The 15,933-nt window shown below is 51.5% G+C and overlaps 1 protein-coding gene across 1 annotated transcript; it reads right to left on the minus strand.

Annotated features, from left to right (window-relative positions):
* Positions 1-112: 112 nt before the first annotated feature.
* Positions 113-13,254, minus strand: PLGRKT (plasminogen receptor with a C-terminal lysine). The gene is made up of 5 exons (XM_032956469.2): positions 12,869-13,254; positions 11,481-11,562; positions 10,122-10,252; positions 6,352-6,461; positions 113-1,917 (listed from the first exon to the last, which is right to left on the minus strand). The coding sequence occupies exons 2-5, from the start codon at positions 11,559-11,561 to the stop codon at positions 1,793-1,795; spliced, it is 447 nt and encodes a 148-aa protein (XP_032812360.1). The 5' UTR covers position 11,562; positions 12,869-13,254; the 3' UTR covers positions 113-1,792.
* Between the last annotated feature and the right edge of the window lie 2,679 nt (positions 13,255-15,933).

A 15,933-nucleotide genomic window follows, 5' to 3' on the forward strand; every position in this document is an offset into this window, starting at 1 on the left:
AAGAGGGGGTTAAACGGAGGGGGGAGGGGTAAGCAGGGGGGGGGGTGCGGAGGGGGGGGGGGCTGACACAACCTGAGCAATGGACGGGATGGGGTTGCCCCACGATGTTCACGGTGGCAGAGGTAGAAGGAGGAGAGGGGGGGGGGGCACTGCATGCCCCACACTTTTTAAACTTCAAATCCGACGCTTTCTCTGGAAAGGATGGAGCCCAACAAAAATCCCCTCCTTTTTCTGGGTCGATGAGCAACAGAGACGAGCGATTGGGGAAGGCAGCCGTTTGCCCGAGCTCTGTGGTCCTAGACATGGTGGCCGTTTGGCCAACGGGGAGAAAGACAACTGGCGTGGACGCGAGAGAGGCTGCTGCTGCTGCTGCTACAGCTGCTGCTACAGCTGCTGCTACAGCTGCTACTGCTGCTACAGCTGCTGCTACAGCTGCTGCTGCTGCTACAGCTGCTACTGCTGCTACAGCTGCTGCTGCTACAGCTGCTACTGCTGCTACAGCTGCTGCTGCTACTGCTGCTACAGCTGCTGCTGCTGCTGCTGCTACAGCTGCTACAGCTGCTGCTACAGCTGCTGCTACAGCTGCTGCTACAGCTGCTACAGCTGCTGCTACAGCTGCTGCTACAGCTGCTACTGCTGCTACAGCTGCTACAGCTGCTGCTGCTACAGCTGCTGCTGCTACAGCTGCTGCTGCTGCTACAGCTGCTACAGCTGCTGCTACAGCTGCTGCTGCTGCTACAGCTGCTACAGCTGCTGCTACAGCTTCTGCTGCTACAGCTGCTGCTACAGCTGCTGCTGCTACAGCTGCTACAGCTGCTGCTGCTACAGCTGCTGCTGCTACAGCTGCTGCTACAGCTGCTGCTGCTACAGCTGCTGCTGCTACAGTTGCTGCTACAGCTGCTGCTGCTGCTACAGCTGCTCATCCTACAGCTCCTGCTGCTGCTACAGCTGCTCATCCTACAGACGATCCTACATTTACTGCGACTGCTGATACTGCAGCGACTGCTAACAGCTGTTGCTACAGCTGATCCTGCTGCTGCTGCTACAGCTTATCCTGCTGCTGCTGTTACATCTGATCCTGCTGCTGCTGCTACAGCTGATCCTGCTGCAACCAAGCACTCCTCCAGCGTGCTGGCGCCAGAAGGCGGGGAAGGTACGAGTCTATGGATCTGTATGAGTCTATGGGTCACTGTGTGAGTCTATGGGTCACTGTGTGAGTCTATGGGTCTCTGTGTGAGTCTATGGGTCTCTTTGTGAGTCTATGGATCTGTATGAGTCTATGGGTCACTGTGTGAGTCTATGGGTCACTGTGTGAGTCTATGGGTCACTGTGTGAGTCTATGGGTCACTGTGTGAGTCTATGGATCGCTGTGTGAGTCTATGGGTCGCTGTGTGAGTCTATCGGCTTCTGTGCAAGTCTGCCAGCTCGCACAGAGACACGTACACACACACACAGGCCCACTCGTGACGATGTTAAGGGACGGACTCGATCAAAACACAGCACTCACTGGCGACGTTTGCCGGAGTAGGGATGGATGGGCGACTCGCTGAGGTAGCTTCCCCGTTCAAGACCGCCCACTCGCTCGCTCGCTCGCCCACTCTCCCGCCGTCTCGCGCCCGCTCGCCCACTTGACTCGATCTCTCAGTCACTCGCCCGCTCGCCCTCGCCCGCTCACCCCGCGGGGCGCAAGAGAGGGGGCACACGCGACGCACCCGACGATCGCCTTCACCCACAATGCACCGCGCGCGTTCACGAGCAGACCCCCCCCTAACGAACGGGCGATGGCGCCGCCTTATCCCGACGCGGGCGGGAACTTGGCGTTGGCGCGCCGGCACTTCTCCACGTCCTCGAAGGTCGGCAGCCCGTGGGGCAGCTGCAGACGTCCGGCGTCCTTGTCCATGAGCCACTCGGCTTCGTCTGGGGGGGGGGGGCACAGCCGCCATGGCCAATCAGCATCGCCACAACGTGTGTGTGTGTGTGCGTGTGCGCGTACCTGCGTCTGCGTCTGTGTTGGTGTGGTGCCTTCGTAGGTGCTCGCTAACAGCTCTTGCCCCAACAGTATGTGAAAGGCTATATGGGGGGGGATCTTTGTCTGTGTGTTGTATCTGTGTCTGTGCATGTGTACCGGTGGGAGGAGCGGTAGTGCTAGCGGTTAGCGCTACGCTGCGCTACGGACCTGGTGAACCGGGTTCAATTATCCGCTCACGGCCAACACCCAGTGACGATTATCTGAACCGGTCCTGAGCCTCCCCTACGTCGACTCGGCCTCAAATGAGTACCCGGTGCGGTGTGTAGTAAACACCGCCACTGGGGAGACAAAGGCGGCCCGGCGTGGTGCTGGCCACCCACCCCCTCGTGTGCCGTGCCAGCCTTTATAGGTGCTCGCTAACAGCACTTGCCCCTACAGTCTGTTAAGGCTATACTGGGGACCTTTGTCTTTGTATGTCTGTGCGTGTCCGCAGCCGTGTGTGGATCCGTGTGTCTATGTGTGTGCATACCTGTGTGTGTGTGTGTGTCTTCGTATGTGAGTGTATCTGTGTGTCCGTATGTGTGTGTAACTGTGTGTCCGTATGTGTGTGTAACTGTGTGTCCGTATGTGAGTGTATCTGTGTGTCCGTATGTGTGTGTAACTGTGTGTCCGTATGTGTGTGTAACTGTGTGTCCGTATGTGAGTGTATCTGTGTGTCCGTATGTGTGTGTAACTGTGTGTCCGTATGTGAGTGTATCTGTGTGTCCGTATGTGTGTGTAACTGTGTGTCCGTATGTGAGTGTATCTGTGTGTCCGTATGTGTGTGTAACTGTGTGTCCGTATGTGTGTGTAACTGTGTGTCCGTATGTGAGTGTATCTGTGTGTCCGTATGTGTGTGTAACTGTGTGTCCGTATGTGTGTGTATCTGTGTGTCCGTATGTGTGTGTATCTGTGTGTCCGTATGTGTGTGTAACTGTGTGTCCGTATGTGAGTGTATCTGTGTGTCCGTATGTGTGTGTAACTGTGTGTCCGTATGTGTGTGTATCTGTGTGTCCGTATGTGTGTGTATCTGTGTGTCCGTATGTGTGTGTAACTGTGTGTCCGTATGTGTGTGTATCTGTGTGTCCGTATGTGTGTGTAACTGTGTGTCCGTATGTGAGTGTATCTGTGTGTCCGTATGTGTGTGTAACTGTGTGTCCGTATGTGTGTGTATCTGTGTGTCCGTATGTGTGTGTATCTGTGTGTCCGTATGTGTGTGTAACTGTGTGTCCGTATGTGTGTGTAAGTGTGTGCAATGGCGGAGCCAGGATTTTCAGGTAGGGCGGGCAACCCCTCCAGCAATTAAAAATTATAGGAGTTGTTAGTAAGTAAGGAGTTGTTAGTGAGTAAGGAGTTGTTAGTAAGTAAGGAGTTGTTAGTAAGGAGTTGTTAATGAGTAAGGAGTTGTTAGTAAGTAAGGAGTTGTTAGTAAGTAAGGAGTTGTTAGTAAGGAGTTGTTAGTAAGTAAGGAGTTGTTAGTAAGTAAGGAGTTGTTAGTAAGGAGTTGTTAATGAGTAAGGAGTTGTTAGTAAGTAAGGCGTTGTTAGTAAGGAGTTGTTAGTAAGGAGTAGTTAGTGAGGAGTTGTTAGTAAGGAGTTGTTAGTAAGGAGTTGTTAGCAAGGAGTTGTTAGTAAGTAAGGAGTTGTTAGTAAGGAGTTGTTAATGAGTAAGGAGTTGTTAGTAAGGAGTTGTTAGCAAGTAAGGAGTTGTTAGTAAGGAGTTGTTGGTAAGGAGTTGTTAGTAAGTAAGGAGTTGTTAGTAAGGAGTTGTTAGTAAGGAGTAGTTAGCAAGGAGTTGTTAGTAAGGAGTTGTTAGTAAGTAAGGAGTTGTTAGTAAGGAGTTGTTAGTAAGTAAGGGGTTGTTAGTAAGTAAGGAGTTGTTAGTGAGTAAGGAGTTGTTAGTAAGGCGTTGTTAGTAAGTAAGGAGTTGTTAGTAAGGAGTTGTTAATGAGTAAGGAGTTGTTAGTAAGTAAGGAGTTGTTAGTAAGGAGGCGTTAATGGGTAAGGAGTTGTTAGTAAGTAAGGAGTTGTTAGTAAGTAAGGAGTTGTTAGTAAGTAAGGAGTTGTTAGTAAGGAGTTGTTAGTAAGGAGTTGTTAGTAAGTAAGGAGTTGTTAGTGGGCAAGGAGTTGTTAGTAAGTAGTTGTTAGTAAGTAAGGAGTTGTTAGTAAGTAAGGAGTTGTTAGTAAGTAAGAAGTTGTTAGTAAGGAGTTGTTGGTAAGGAGTTGTTAGTAAGGAGTTGTTAGTAAGTAAGGAGTTGTTAGTAAGGAGTTGTTAGTGAGTAAGGAGTTGTTAGTAAGGACCTGTCCCTTGCTTTTTATTCGACGTGTGTGCTCGCTGAAGGTGCTGATGCCTTCAGGGAAGTCGTGTGCTGTATACGCAACTGCGCACAATTCTGTGAGTCACTTACAACCACTTTGCCGTTACTTATTGCCCATTATGGACTCAGACTATTGTCCTATCATCTCATAGAGTCCCTGGCACGTAATAATATACTACACAGTGGCAGTGGGGGTCGCAAAATGCCGATTTATTACTAATAAACCCCAATAATCCGCCAGTGACTGTGTGTGCCTGTGTCCATGTGTGCGTGTAACTGTGTGTAGTGTTTAAACATCGCCTGGATCTCTGTGCTATTCAGGAGGTCTGGTGGACCGGCTCTGGCTCCTCCCACCATGAGGGGTGGACAGTCCTCTACTAGGGGCACGAGACTGCCAAACAACAGCGAGTGGCTCTTCTTCTGAAGAAAATAATCAAGGGGGCGTGGAAGCGTGGCGGTGAGTTGTGGGAAGCTGTAAGCCCTAGCTACTTTGGGCTCGCCTTCCCAATAACCAGAGGCGAGGAGTGGTGGTTGTGGTTACTTATTCCCCCAGTGAAGATGAACATCCGTGGAGGGATGCAGGCAAGGCCAATGAGTCAGATGCCTTCTATGACCTCCTGTTACAGGTGCTAGCTAAAGTGGCCCCTCTGGATAGAGTCATCCTGTTGGGTGACTTTAATGCCCGAGTTGGTCATGATGCTGGCACCTGGTCTGGAGTGATTGGAAGGCATGGGCCAGATCAGCTCAATAGCGGCAGGAGGCTGCTATATTTTTGTGCAGCCCATGGGCTTGTAATTGCCAACACACTGTTCCGGCATCGGCGCATCCACACAACATCATGGATGCATGCCGGGTCCAAGGAAGAACATCTGCTGGACTACATAGTGACGGACCAGCGGATGCGAGCCCATGTCCTTGACACCAGGACCTACCGTGGAGCTGATCTGCCCACTGACCATCGACTTGTTAAGTATGCCGATGATCTGGTAATTGCTGCTCACACAGAGGAGCTTTCCACTAAGAGGTGGGGCCTTACGATCAGCCCCACCAAAACTAAACACCTGCCTGAGTATTTTGTACCATCGGATATTCCACCCCAGTTGTGGAGAGAGTGGAGAGTTTCCCATACCTGGGCAGTGTGCTCATGACCGGCTCCCGTTTGACAGCAGAGACCTCACTCCGAATCAGTCAAGTGGCATTATCTTTTCATCGGTTGCATAACGCTGTGTGGAAGCTACCTGGTCTGCGTTCCGCAAGAAGCTTCAGGTCTTCTCGGCCACAGTCATGCCCTCCCTTCTCTATGCTTGCGGAACGTGGACCCTCCTAATTTAACATCTTCGCCGGTGAGAAACATTTAGGCTGGCCTGTCTACGATCCATCTTGGATTTAACCAGACTGGATTGAAAGATCTGGGCAAGGTCCCATCGGTGAGCTCCTCCGGCGGGCAAGGCTGCGTTGGCTGGGTCATGGAGCCCGCATGCCCAGCCACCGCATGCCTATACAGCTTTTGTTCAGCCGGATGGAGGGGGCTAAACGGGTGCGGCACAGGCTAGAGAAGAGATGGAGTGATGTGGTACAGGAGGATGAGGAGCTGAGATGACTTGCCGATGACTTATACCAGCGGTGCCAAGATCAGGCTCTGTGGAGGAGGCTCATGAAGGACGCTGCTGCTACTGGGCAGTTGCAGGCAGTCGCCCTCCAGCAACAACGGAGGGCAGAGGAGCGACGCTCACAACAACGAGCGGAGCGCCGGGTGGCTAAAGCACAGCAAGTTGCCACAGTAGGGGGCACAGGTGGTGCATCAGCCAGTCGTCTCAGTCAGTCGATCCGTGGCACTTGCTGGGTCTGCCCTGTGACCTCCTGCCAACGGGCGTTCGACACTTCACGTGGCCTCAGGGTGCACATAGCCTGGCACAATCGCCGTGGTGACGTCACCGCCACTTAGTGGCGAATGGCGGTTGTTGTTGTGCGTCGATGTCTGTGTGTATCTGTGTCCGTGTGTCCGTGTGTTCGTGTGTGTGCGTACCCCTCATGCGCTGCAGCATGCTCCCGTAGGCGCGGTCATACTGGTAGGCCAACACGAAGCCCAGGGGAACCAGCGGCACCAGCAGGCCCGGCCGCTTGCTCCGCATGGCGCTGCAATGGCACGGCGCAGCGTTACACCGCAGACTCATCTCTGGGTCTCTGTGCGAGTCTATGAGCCTCTGTGTGAGTCTATGGGTCTCTGTTCGAGTCTATGGGTCTATGTGCGAGTCTATGGGTCTCTGTGTGAGTCTATGGGTCTCTGTGTGAGTCTATGGGCCTCTGTGCGAGTCTATGGGCCTCTGTGCGAGTCTATGGGTCTCTGCGTGAGTCTATCGGTCTCTGTGTAAGTCTATGGGTCTCTGTGCGAGTCTATGGGTCTCTGTGCGAGTCTATGGGTCTCTGTGCGAGTCTATGGGTCTCTGTGCGAGTCTATGGGTCTCTGTGCGAGTCTATGGGTCTCTGTTCGAGTCTATAGGTCTATGTGCGAGTCTATGGGTCTCTGTGTGAGTCTATGGGTCTCTGTGAGTCTATGGGTCTCTGTGCGAGTCTATGGGTCTCTGTGCAAGTCTATGGGTCTCTGTGAGTCTGTGGGTCTCTGTGCGAGTCTATGGGTCTCTGCGTGAGTCTATCGGTCTCTGTGTAAGTCTATGGGTCTCTGTGCGAGTCTATGGGTCTCTGTGCGAGTCTATGGGTCTCTGTGCGAGTCTATGGGTCTCTGTGCGAGTCTATGGGTCTCTGTGCGAGTCTATGGGTCTCTGTTCGAGTCTATAGGTCTATGTGCGAGTCTATGGGTCTCTGTGTGAGTCTATGGGTCTCTGTGAGTCTATGGGTCTCTGTGCGAGTCTATGGGTCTCTGTGCAAGTCTATGGGTCTCTGTGAGTCTGTGGGTCTCTGTGCGAGTCTATGGGTCTCTGCGTGAGTCTATGGGCCTCTGTGCAAGTCTGTCAGCTCGCACAGAGACACATACACACACACGTACACACACCCACACACACACACACATACACACACCCACACACGTACACACACATGTACACACACGTACACACACACACAGGCCCGTAAGTGACACAGCCACACAGAGGGCACCAGTGTATCGTAACGAACCCGGGTGCCCATTACTCACGATGTCATTTTCTCTGCCGCGGCCCCACTTAGAGGGGGGCCCCGTTGCAAAGCTAATGAGGCCCCCCCCCCCCCCACCACCCACCCCCTTTCAAGTGGCAATTTTGACGCACCTGGTGGCAGGACGGCAAGGACGCACGCATGTGCGTGTGTGTGTCTGTGTGTGTGTGCGTATGTGGGGAGCGGTGGTGTAAGGATTAGCGCTACGCTGCGCTACGAACCCGGCGACCCGGGTTCGTAGCGCAGCGTAGCGGTTAGCGCTACGCTGTGCTACGAACCCGGCAACCCGGGTTCGATTCCCGCTCACGGCCAACACCACCCAGTAACGATTATCTGAACCGATCCCGGGCCTCATCTACAGTGAGGGAAAAAAGTATTTGATCCCCTGCTGATTTTGTACGTTTGCCCACTGACAAAGAAATGATCAGTCTATAATTTTAATGGTAGGTTTATTTGAACAGTGAGAGACAGAATAACAACAAGAAAATCCATTAAAACGCATGTCGAAAATGTTATAAATTGATTTGCATTTTAATGAGGGATATAAGTATTTGACCCCCTCTCAAAAAGAAAGATTTCTGGCTCCCAGGTGTCTTTTATACAGGTAATGAGCTGAGATTAGGAGCACACTCTTAAAGGGAGTCCTCCTAATCTCAGCTTGTTACCTGTATAAAAGACACCTGTCCACAGAAGCAATCAATCAATCAGATTCAAAACTCTCAACCATGGCCAAGACCAAAGAGCTCTCCAAGGATGTCAGGGACAAGATATTAGACCTACACAAGGCTGGAATGGGCTACAAGACCATTGCCAAGCAGCTTGGTGAGAAGGTGACAACAGTTGGTGCGATTATTCGCAAAAGGAAGAAACACAAAAGAACTGTCAATCTCCCTCGGCCTGGGGTTCCATGCAAGATCTCACTTCGTAGAGTTGCAATGATCATGAGAACGGTGAGGAATCAGCCCAGAACTACACGGGAGGATCTTGTCAATGATCTCAAGGCAGCTGGGATCATAGTCACCAAGGAAACAATTGGTAACACACTACGCCGTGAAGGACTGAAATCCTGCAGCGCCCGCAAGGTCCCCCTGTTAAAGAAAGCACATATACATGCCCGTCTGAAGTTTGCCAATGAACATCTGAATGATTCAGAGGACAACTGGGTGAAAGTGTTGTGGTCAGATGAGACCAGAATGGAGCTCTTTGGCATGAACTCAACTCACCGTGATTGGAGGAGGAGGAATGCTGCCTATGACCCCAAGAACACCATCCCCACCGTCAAACATGGAGGTGGAAACATTATGCTTTGGGGGTGTTTTCTGCTAAGGGGACAGGACAACTTCACCGCATGAAAGGGACGATGGACGGGGCCATGTACCGTCAAATCTTGGGTGAAAACCTCCTTCCCTCAGCCAGGGCATTGAAAATGGGTCGTGGATGGGTATTCCAGCATGACAATGACCCAAAACACACGGCCAAGGCAACAAAGGAGTGGCTAAAAAAAAGCACATTAAGGTCCTGGATTGGCCTAGCCAGTCTCCAGACCTTAATCCCATAGAAAATCTGTGGAGGGAGCTGAAGGTTCGAGTTGCCAAACGTCAGCCTCGAAACCGTAATTACTTGGAGATCTGCAAAGAGGAGTGGGACAAAATCCCTCCTGAGATGTGTGCAAACCTGGTGGCCAACTACAAACGTCTGACCTCTGTGATTGCCAACAAGGGTTTTGCCACCAAGTACTAAGTCATGTTTTGCAGAGGGGTCAAATACTTATTTCCCTAATTAAAATGCAAATAAATTAATAACATTTTTGACATGCGTTTTTCTGGATTTTTTCGTTGTTATTCTGTATCTCACTGTTCAAATAATTAAAGACTGATAATTTCTTTGTCAGTGGGCAAACGTACAAAATCAGCAGGGGATCAAACACTTTTTTCCCTCACTGTAGGTCGACTCAGCCTCAAATGAGCACCTGGTGCGGTGTGTAAACATCGCCACTGGGGGAGACAAAGGCAGTCGGGCGTGGTGCTGGCCACCCACCCCCTTGCGTGCCGTGCCGGCCTTCATAGGTGCTCGCTAACAGCATTTGCCCCTACAGCCTGTCAAGGTTACACGGGGGATCTTTGTCTTTGTGCCTACATGCAAAGGCATGCAAAGGCAAAGATCCGCCAAGTGGCCTTTGACAGGACTCTCGGGGCGCGAGCTGTTAGCGAGCGGCACCTATGATGAAGGCCGGCACGGCACGCGAGCCGGTGGGTTGGTCAACACCACGCCCCATTTAAGGCCGAGTCGACCTAGGGGAAGTGCCCAGGACCGGTTCAGATATCAGCCACCGTTCTTGGTCGTGAGAAGGCAATCGAACGATCTTAGCGTGGTTCGCTAATCGCTGCCCTGCCGCTCCCCACACCACCACAACCAGCAAACATCACCACCAGCACCACCACAATCAGCACCAGCTACCACTACAATCACCACCACAATCACCCCCAGCACCACAATCAGCACAATCACCACCACCACCACAACAACCATCACCAAACATCACCACAAGCACCATCAAACATCACCACCACAATCACCACAATCACCACCACAATCACCACCAGCACCACCGCTACCACCGCTACCACCAGGCCACCAGTGTCTCACCCCGCGGTGAGCGTGACGGTGGCCAGGCTGTAGAAGGAGGCGTAGTATTTGAAGAACTCGCGGGAACCAGCGAGCTGCATGGCCATCTGCCTCTGCTGCATCTGGCTCTGCATGGCCATCTGACGCTCCATCTGCGGCACAGACGACGGGAGACACCGCCGCCCCACTTAGGCGGGTAGGCCCGCAGACTCTGTTGGGGCGAGCGCCGTCAGCGCAACCACGCGCACAGGCGGCGGCGTCGTCGCCGCTGCGGCGCTCGTGCCGGGCTAGGTGCACTCCCGAGCGCTGTCGCGTGAAGTGTCGAAGGCTCTCGCTGGCTGGCGGGCGGGCGGGCTGGCTGGCAGGAGGTCACGGGACAGACCCAGCGGGTGGCCATGGGGTTGCGATCAAGAACTCCATAGCCCGTCGGATTCCTGCAGTCCAAATGAGGATTCTAATTCTGATACAAAGGACCCTCCCCGTTTTCCGTAGCTGCCACAGGCTACACGGTTAAACCCCGTAATCTTTTACAGCGAGATGGAGATTTCAGGTCCGCGTTGCAGCCGTTTCAATGCGGGCAATAAAAATGTTGTCTGTGTGTTTGTGTTTATCTCCTTGTGATGGGACTTTGTAGGATGAACGTTCAGATTTATAAGGGGTTAGTTACGGGGTGACCAACAAGGTGTGAATTGGTGTGTAAGAAGGTTGGCACTGATAAGGGCTTGACAGGTTTGTGTATAGCCACAACACACTGTTGGGACAAGTGCTGTTAGCGAGTAGCAGCATCTATGTAGGCCGGCACTGTGGCACGTGATGACGCGGGGGGGTCAGCACCACGCCCGGCCGCCTTTGTCTCCCCAGTGGCGATGTTTACACACCGCACCACCATTTTCCAATGTCGAGTCACCCAGGGGGAAGCCCAGGTGGTGGTGGGGGGGGTTCAGATAACCACCAGCGATGTTGACCGAGCGGGAAATCGGTCCTCGGGTTTGATGGGTCCATAGTGCAGTGCGCCAACCGCTACACACTTCCGCTCCCCCCCCCAGTCCACATTTATAATCTACGTCACCACGCGTTCACGTGTATTTGGCCGCCGCTATAAGTCGATGACGACAAGCCGCCCGCTTCTGAGAAAGGCCTCACCTGGCAAAAAGTAAAAAATAAAATAAACCAATCGGCACGCTGTGTTTGCGCGAACGAACCCTGAGCGATGGGCCGTGTCGGGTGGTGGCGGCTTCAACGACGCAGGTACGTTCACGCGATCCGAACCCAACAGACACCTCCGCTGCCGCTAAAAATCGGTCGCGAAAGCCGCCGGCCGCTAAAAACCGGCGCCTGCTTTGAAGAGTGACGGCGGTGCAAGGAGCGAGCGATAGGAACCTGCAGCCGCTGGTTGAGCAGCATGAACTCCTGCTGCCGCTTCATGTTGTCCTCCAGGGCTCTCGACATGAACAGCCCCATGCTGGCGTGGGGGTGGGGAGAGACGCGGAAGGGGAAGGGGGGGGGGACGATGTCACACGTGGGTCATGGGTCACGCGATCGGTGGGTTGGTCAACACAGCCACACGCCCGGGCGCATTTGTCTCGCCAGCGCTGATGTTCAGACACGCGCGCGCACGCACGCGCACGAGCACACCGGAGTCTGAGTTCGCGTGTCTCTCCCTCTCTCCCCGTGGTCGCGTGGATTTGTTCCGCCGGGTCATCCCGGTTTTAAACCTTCCCCCCCCCCACACCCCAACCCCCTCCACGTTGAGAATCGACCTCGTGCTTTTCGAGTATTTGGCCGCTGTAAATTCGACGAGCCCCAACATCGTTGAGCTGTCATTATGCGATGGCCGGCTCGCAATGTGAAACAAAAAAAACAGAGAGCTGTACAGCAAACAGCTCGGGAGGGGAGGGGGGTTATGGGCCTCAGCTGGTCAAAAAATTGTTCGGTTTTCCTTGTACACACGCCGCATCAGGCACTCCTTTAAGATCCGAGTCGACCTAGGGGAGAGAGCCCGGGGCCGGTTGAGATATTGGCCACGCTTGTGATTGTCCCACACGCACACGTGTCCCACACACCAAACACAGCGGCAGCGGAGCGTGATATACACACACACATGTACCGGCACGCGCAGACGTACACAAACATCCGTAAACACAATGTATGCTGAACTTCTTTCACACCGTACGTAGCCAACCGTGCTGTGTGTTGGACTTCTTTAACACCGTAGGTAGCCAACCGTGCTGTGTGTGTTGATGGTGAAGGTGATGGTGGTGATAGTGATGGTCGTGATGATGGTGAAGGTGGTGATAGTGAAGGTGATGGTGGTGATGATGGTGAAGGTGATGGTGGTGATGATAGTGAAGGTGATGGTGGTGATGATGGTGAAGGTGATGGTGGTGATGATAGTGAAGGTGATGGTGGTGATAGTGAAGGTGATGGTGGTGATGATGGTGAAGGTGGTGATGACCACGATGTTCAATGACCATGATACTGTAGGTTGATGTCCGACCTTTCATTTGCCCTTCACGCAAGCAACATTCCCGAGAGATGATTGTTATGATGTGAACACTGTTACTATGATTGTTATGATGATGTCACGATCGTTATTATATAATTATTATGATGAAGTGAAGAAGTGATGATGATGGTGGTGGTGGTAACCGTACAGACGTCCGCTCTATAGTTGCACATCACGCAGGGAAGGGGGGCTACATAAACCACCACCACCACCATCACGACCGACTCACTCGTCCATCACCCAACCCTTCCACCCTCCTTACGTCGCTCTTCCGGCGATTACTTTGGCAGAGACGACGCCAACGAAGACGACAGCCAGCGACTACAACAGCAGTAGCAGCAGCAGCGATACGGCAGGAGAGACCCAGCCAAGACTCTTGACAAGGCAGCAGCAGCAGCAACAACAGCACCAACAGCAGTACAGCAGCAGTACAAAGCCAGCCACAACCCTGACAACACAACAACAGCAGCAACACCACCAACAGCAGCAACAGCACCACCAGCAGCAGCAACAGCACCACCAGCAACAGCACCACCAGCAACAGCACGGCCACCAGCAACAGCACCACCAGCAACAACAACAGCCACAAGCCCTGACGAAATAGCAGCAGCTGCAGCAGTTCAGGGACCACGTGGGCTGAGAGGCGAGCGGGCGAGGCGAGTCCAATCGCAATGCCGACGCGATGGATGGCCCCGCCCACAGACAATTGTTATGATTCATCTTCTTTGGTTCTTTCGGTAAAGTCACGTAGAATGAGAATAAAATAATAAATTGATAAAATAAAATAACACAATAATATTCTCACGAAGTTTCGGCCACAACACAAGCGGCCTTCATCAGGTGAAGGGGCGAGATTGTCTGGTAGGGCAACACTCCAGCGCTGTCCTACCAGACAGTCTCGCCCCTTCACCTGATGAAGGCCGCTTGTGTTGTGGCCGAAACGTCGTGAGAATATTATTGTGTTATTTTATTTTATCAATTTATTATTTTATTCTCATTCTACGTGACTTTACCGAAAGAACCAAAGAAGATTAATCATTGCAGTCACGAAAGCTTTAAATCGAAATTTAATTGTTATGATTTTTCTTGTTTGATTATTTTATTATTTGAATTTGATTATTTAAATTTTGAGTTATTTTTTGTTGTTGTTTCCTATCTACGCGACTTTACCGAAAGAAACAAGAAAATTAATTACTGCGGTCACGAAAGTCATTTTTTTTTTTTGTTATCAGTAATTATTCACGTTCACTTAAAGCTTTCGTGACTGCAGGAATCCATACTCTATGGGTCTTTCGGTAAAGTCGCGTTGATAGAAAAAGAAGAAAATAAGAAAAAAAATCACAATTATAATTAATACTTTATTATTTTCTATCTACGTGACTTTACCGAAAGACTCAAAGAGTAATTATTCATTTCTTTATTTAGCGGATGCTTATCATCATTTATTTTAACGCGTGCCTTTTGACACAGGGAGCAGCAGATACCATAATATTAAATAAATAAATGCGCGTGAACGCTCATTAAATAACGAACCGAGTTCGTTATTTAATTAATGAATCCATTTAGTAATTGCGACTACTCTGCTTTTGAACAGAAACCAATCAACTTCACTCGTCACGATACTCCGCCCACCCACCCACAACTCCGCCCACCCACCCACAACGTCACCCACCCACCCACTTCAGCCACCCACCCACAACTTCACCCACCCACTCACGACTTCGCCCACCCACCCACTCACGACTTCGCCCACCCACCCACTCACAACTTCACCCACCCACCCACAACTTCACCCACTCGCTCACAACTTTGCCCACCCACTTACAACTTCGCCCACCCACAACTTCGCCCACCCACAACTTCGCCCACCCACAACTTCGCCCACCCACAACTTCGCCCACCCACAACTTCGCCCACCCACCCACAACTTCGCCCACCCACTCACAACTTTGCTCACCAACTCACAACCTCGCCCACCCACTCACAATTTCCCCCACCCACCCACAATTTCCCCCACCCACCCACAATTTCCCCCACCCACCCACAATTTCCCCCACCCATCCTCTCACAACTTCGCCCACACACCCCATCCACAACTTCGCCCACACACCCACCCAATCGCTCTGCTGTGGCTACTTCGTACTTATAACGACGTACCAATAACGACTAATAACTACGTGCCAATAACGACTAATATCTACGTGCCAATAACGACTAATATCTACGTGCCAATAACGACTAATATCTACGTGCCAATAACGACTAATAACTACGTGCCAATAACGACGTGCAGGTACTACATACAACTGGTGTGCGCATCGACCTCACTCACTGCTCACTCACTCAGCGGCAAATCATTCGCTACAATTCGGTAGTTGTGGCCACATTTCTCGAACTTTAACGACCACGTGGTCACAGTGTCCATAACGGGTTGGATTCGTCTGGGGTTAAGAGACGCATCACTCTTTTCCCGGTGCGTCTTATGATCCGGATGATCCTGCAACAAAGGGGCCGTCCATAAATGACGTCACGCGATTTTGTACGATTTTTTTACCCACCCCCCCCCCCTCGTCACACGACGTCACAAAAAGTCAGACCCGCCCCCCCCCCTCAAATATGACGTCACAAAGCTCTTCGCCCTCCCCCCGCAAACAAAATAAAACATGCTTCAAATCGCTTTAAACTATTGTCATTGTAGTGCGTATTTAATGTGGCGCTGCACTCTGATGTTGTAGGAGAACTATTTGTCTTTTGTCAACGTGACACTTTTTTTGCTGATTGGTCGTGTCGGGTGGTGGAGGGTTACGACACATTTATAAATAACGCGATCTAACCCAAAAACCTTTATTATTAAATAAATATAGACAACACGTTCTATGTAATTAAATATACTTTTTAATAAATGTTTTCTCCTACATCAGAGTGCAGCGCCACATTAAATACGCACTACAATTACAATAGCTTAAAGCGATTTGAAGCATGTTTTATTTTGGGGGGGGGGAGGGGGCAGAGCTTTGTGACGTCATATTTGAGGGGGGGGTCTGACTTTTTGTGACGCCTTGTGACGATGGGGGGGTGGAGTCAAAATCGTCCAAAATCGCGTGACGTCATTTATGGGCGGCCCCTTACAGGTTTTTAATCTGCTTTGATTTCTCGTCGATGCTTAAAGCACTTGTCAACTGTTCGACTGCTTTTACCTCCTCAAAATCGGTAACATTTAAAACGTGCAAGCTTATTTGCCGATTAATTACAGGAAATATATGCGGCAATGGAAGTTTAATCCGTGGTTGGATGGTGTGCGATCGATTGCTCTGGTCTCGGCGGGGC

This window comes from Petromyzon marinus, chromosome 1 (assembly GCF_048934315.1).
Source record: "Petromyzon marinus isolate PM22_M1 ecotype Great Lakes invasive population chromosome 1, UKy_Petmar_22M1.pri1.0, whole genome shotgun sequence".
NCBI lineage: Eukaryota > Metazoa > Chordata > Hyperoartia > Petromyzontiformes > Petromyzontidae > Petromyzon > Petromyzon marinus.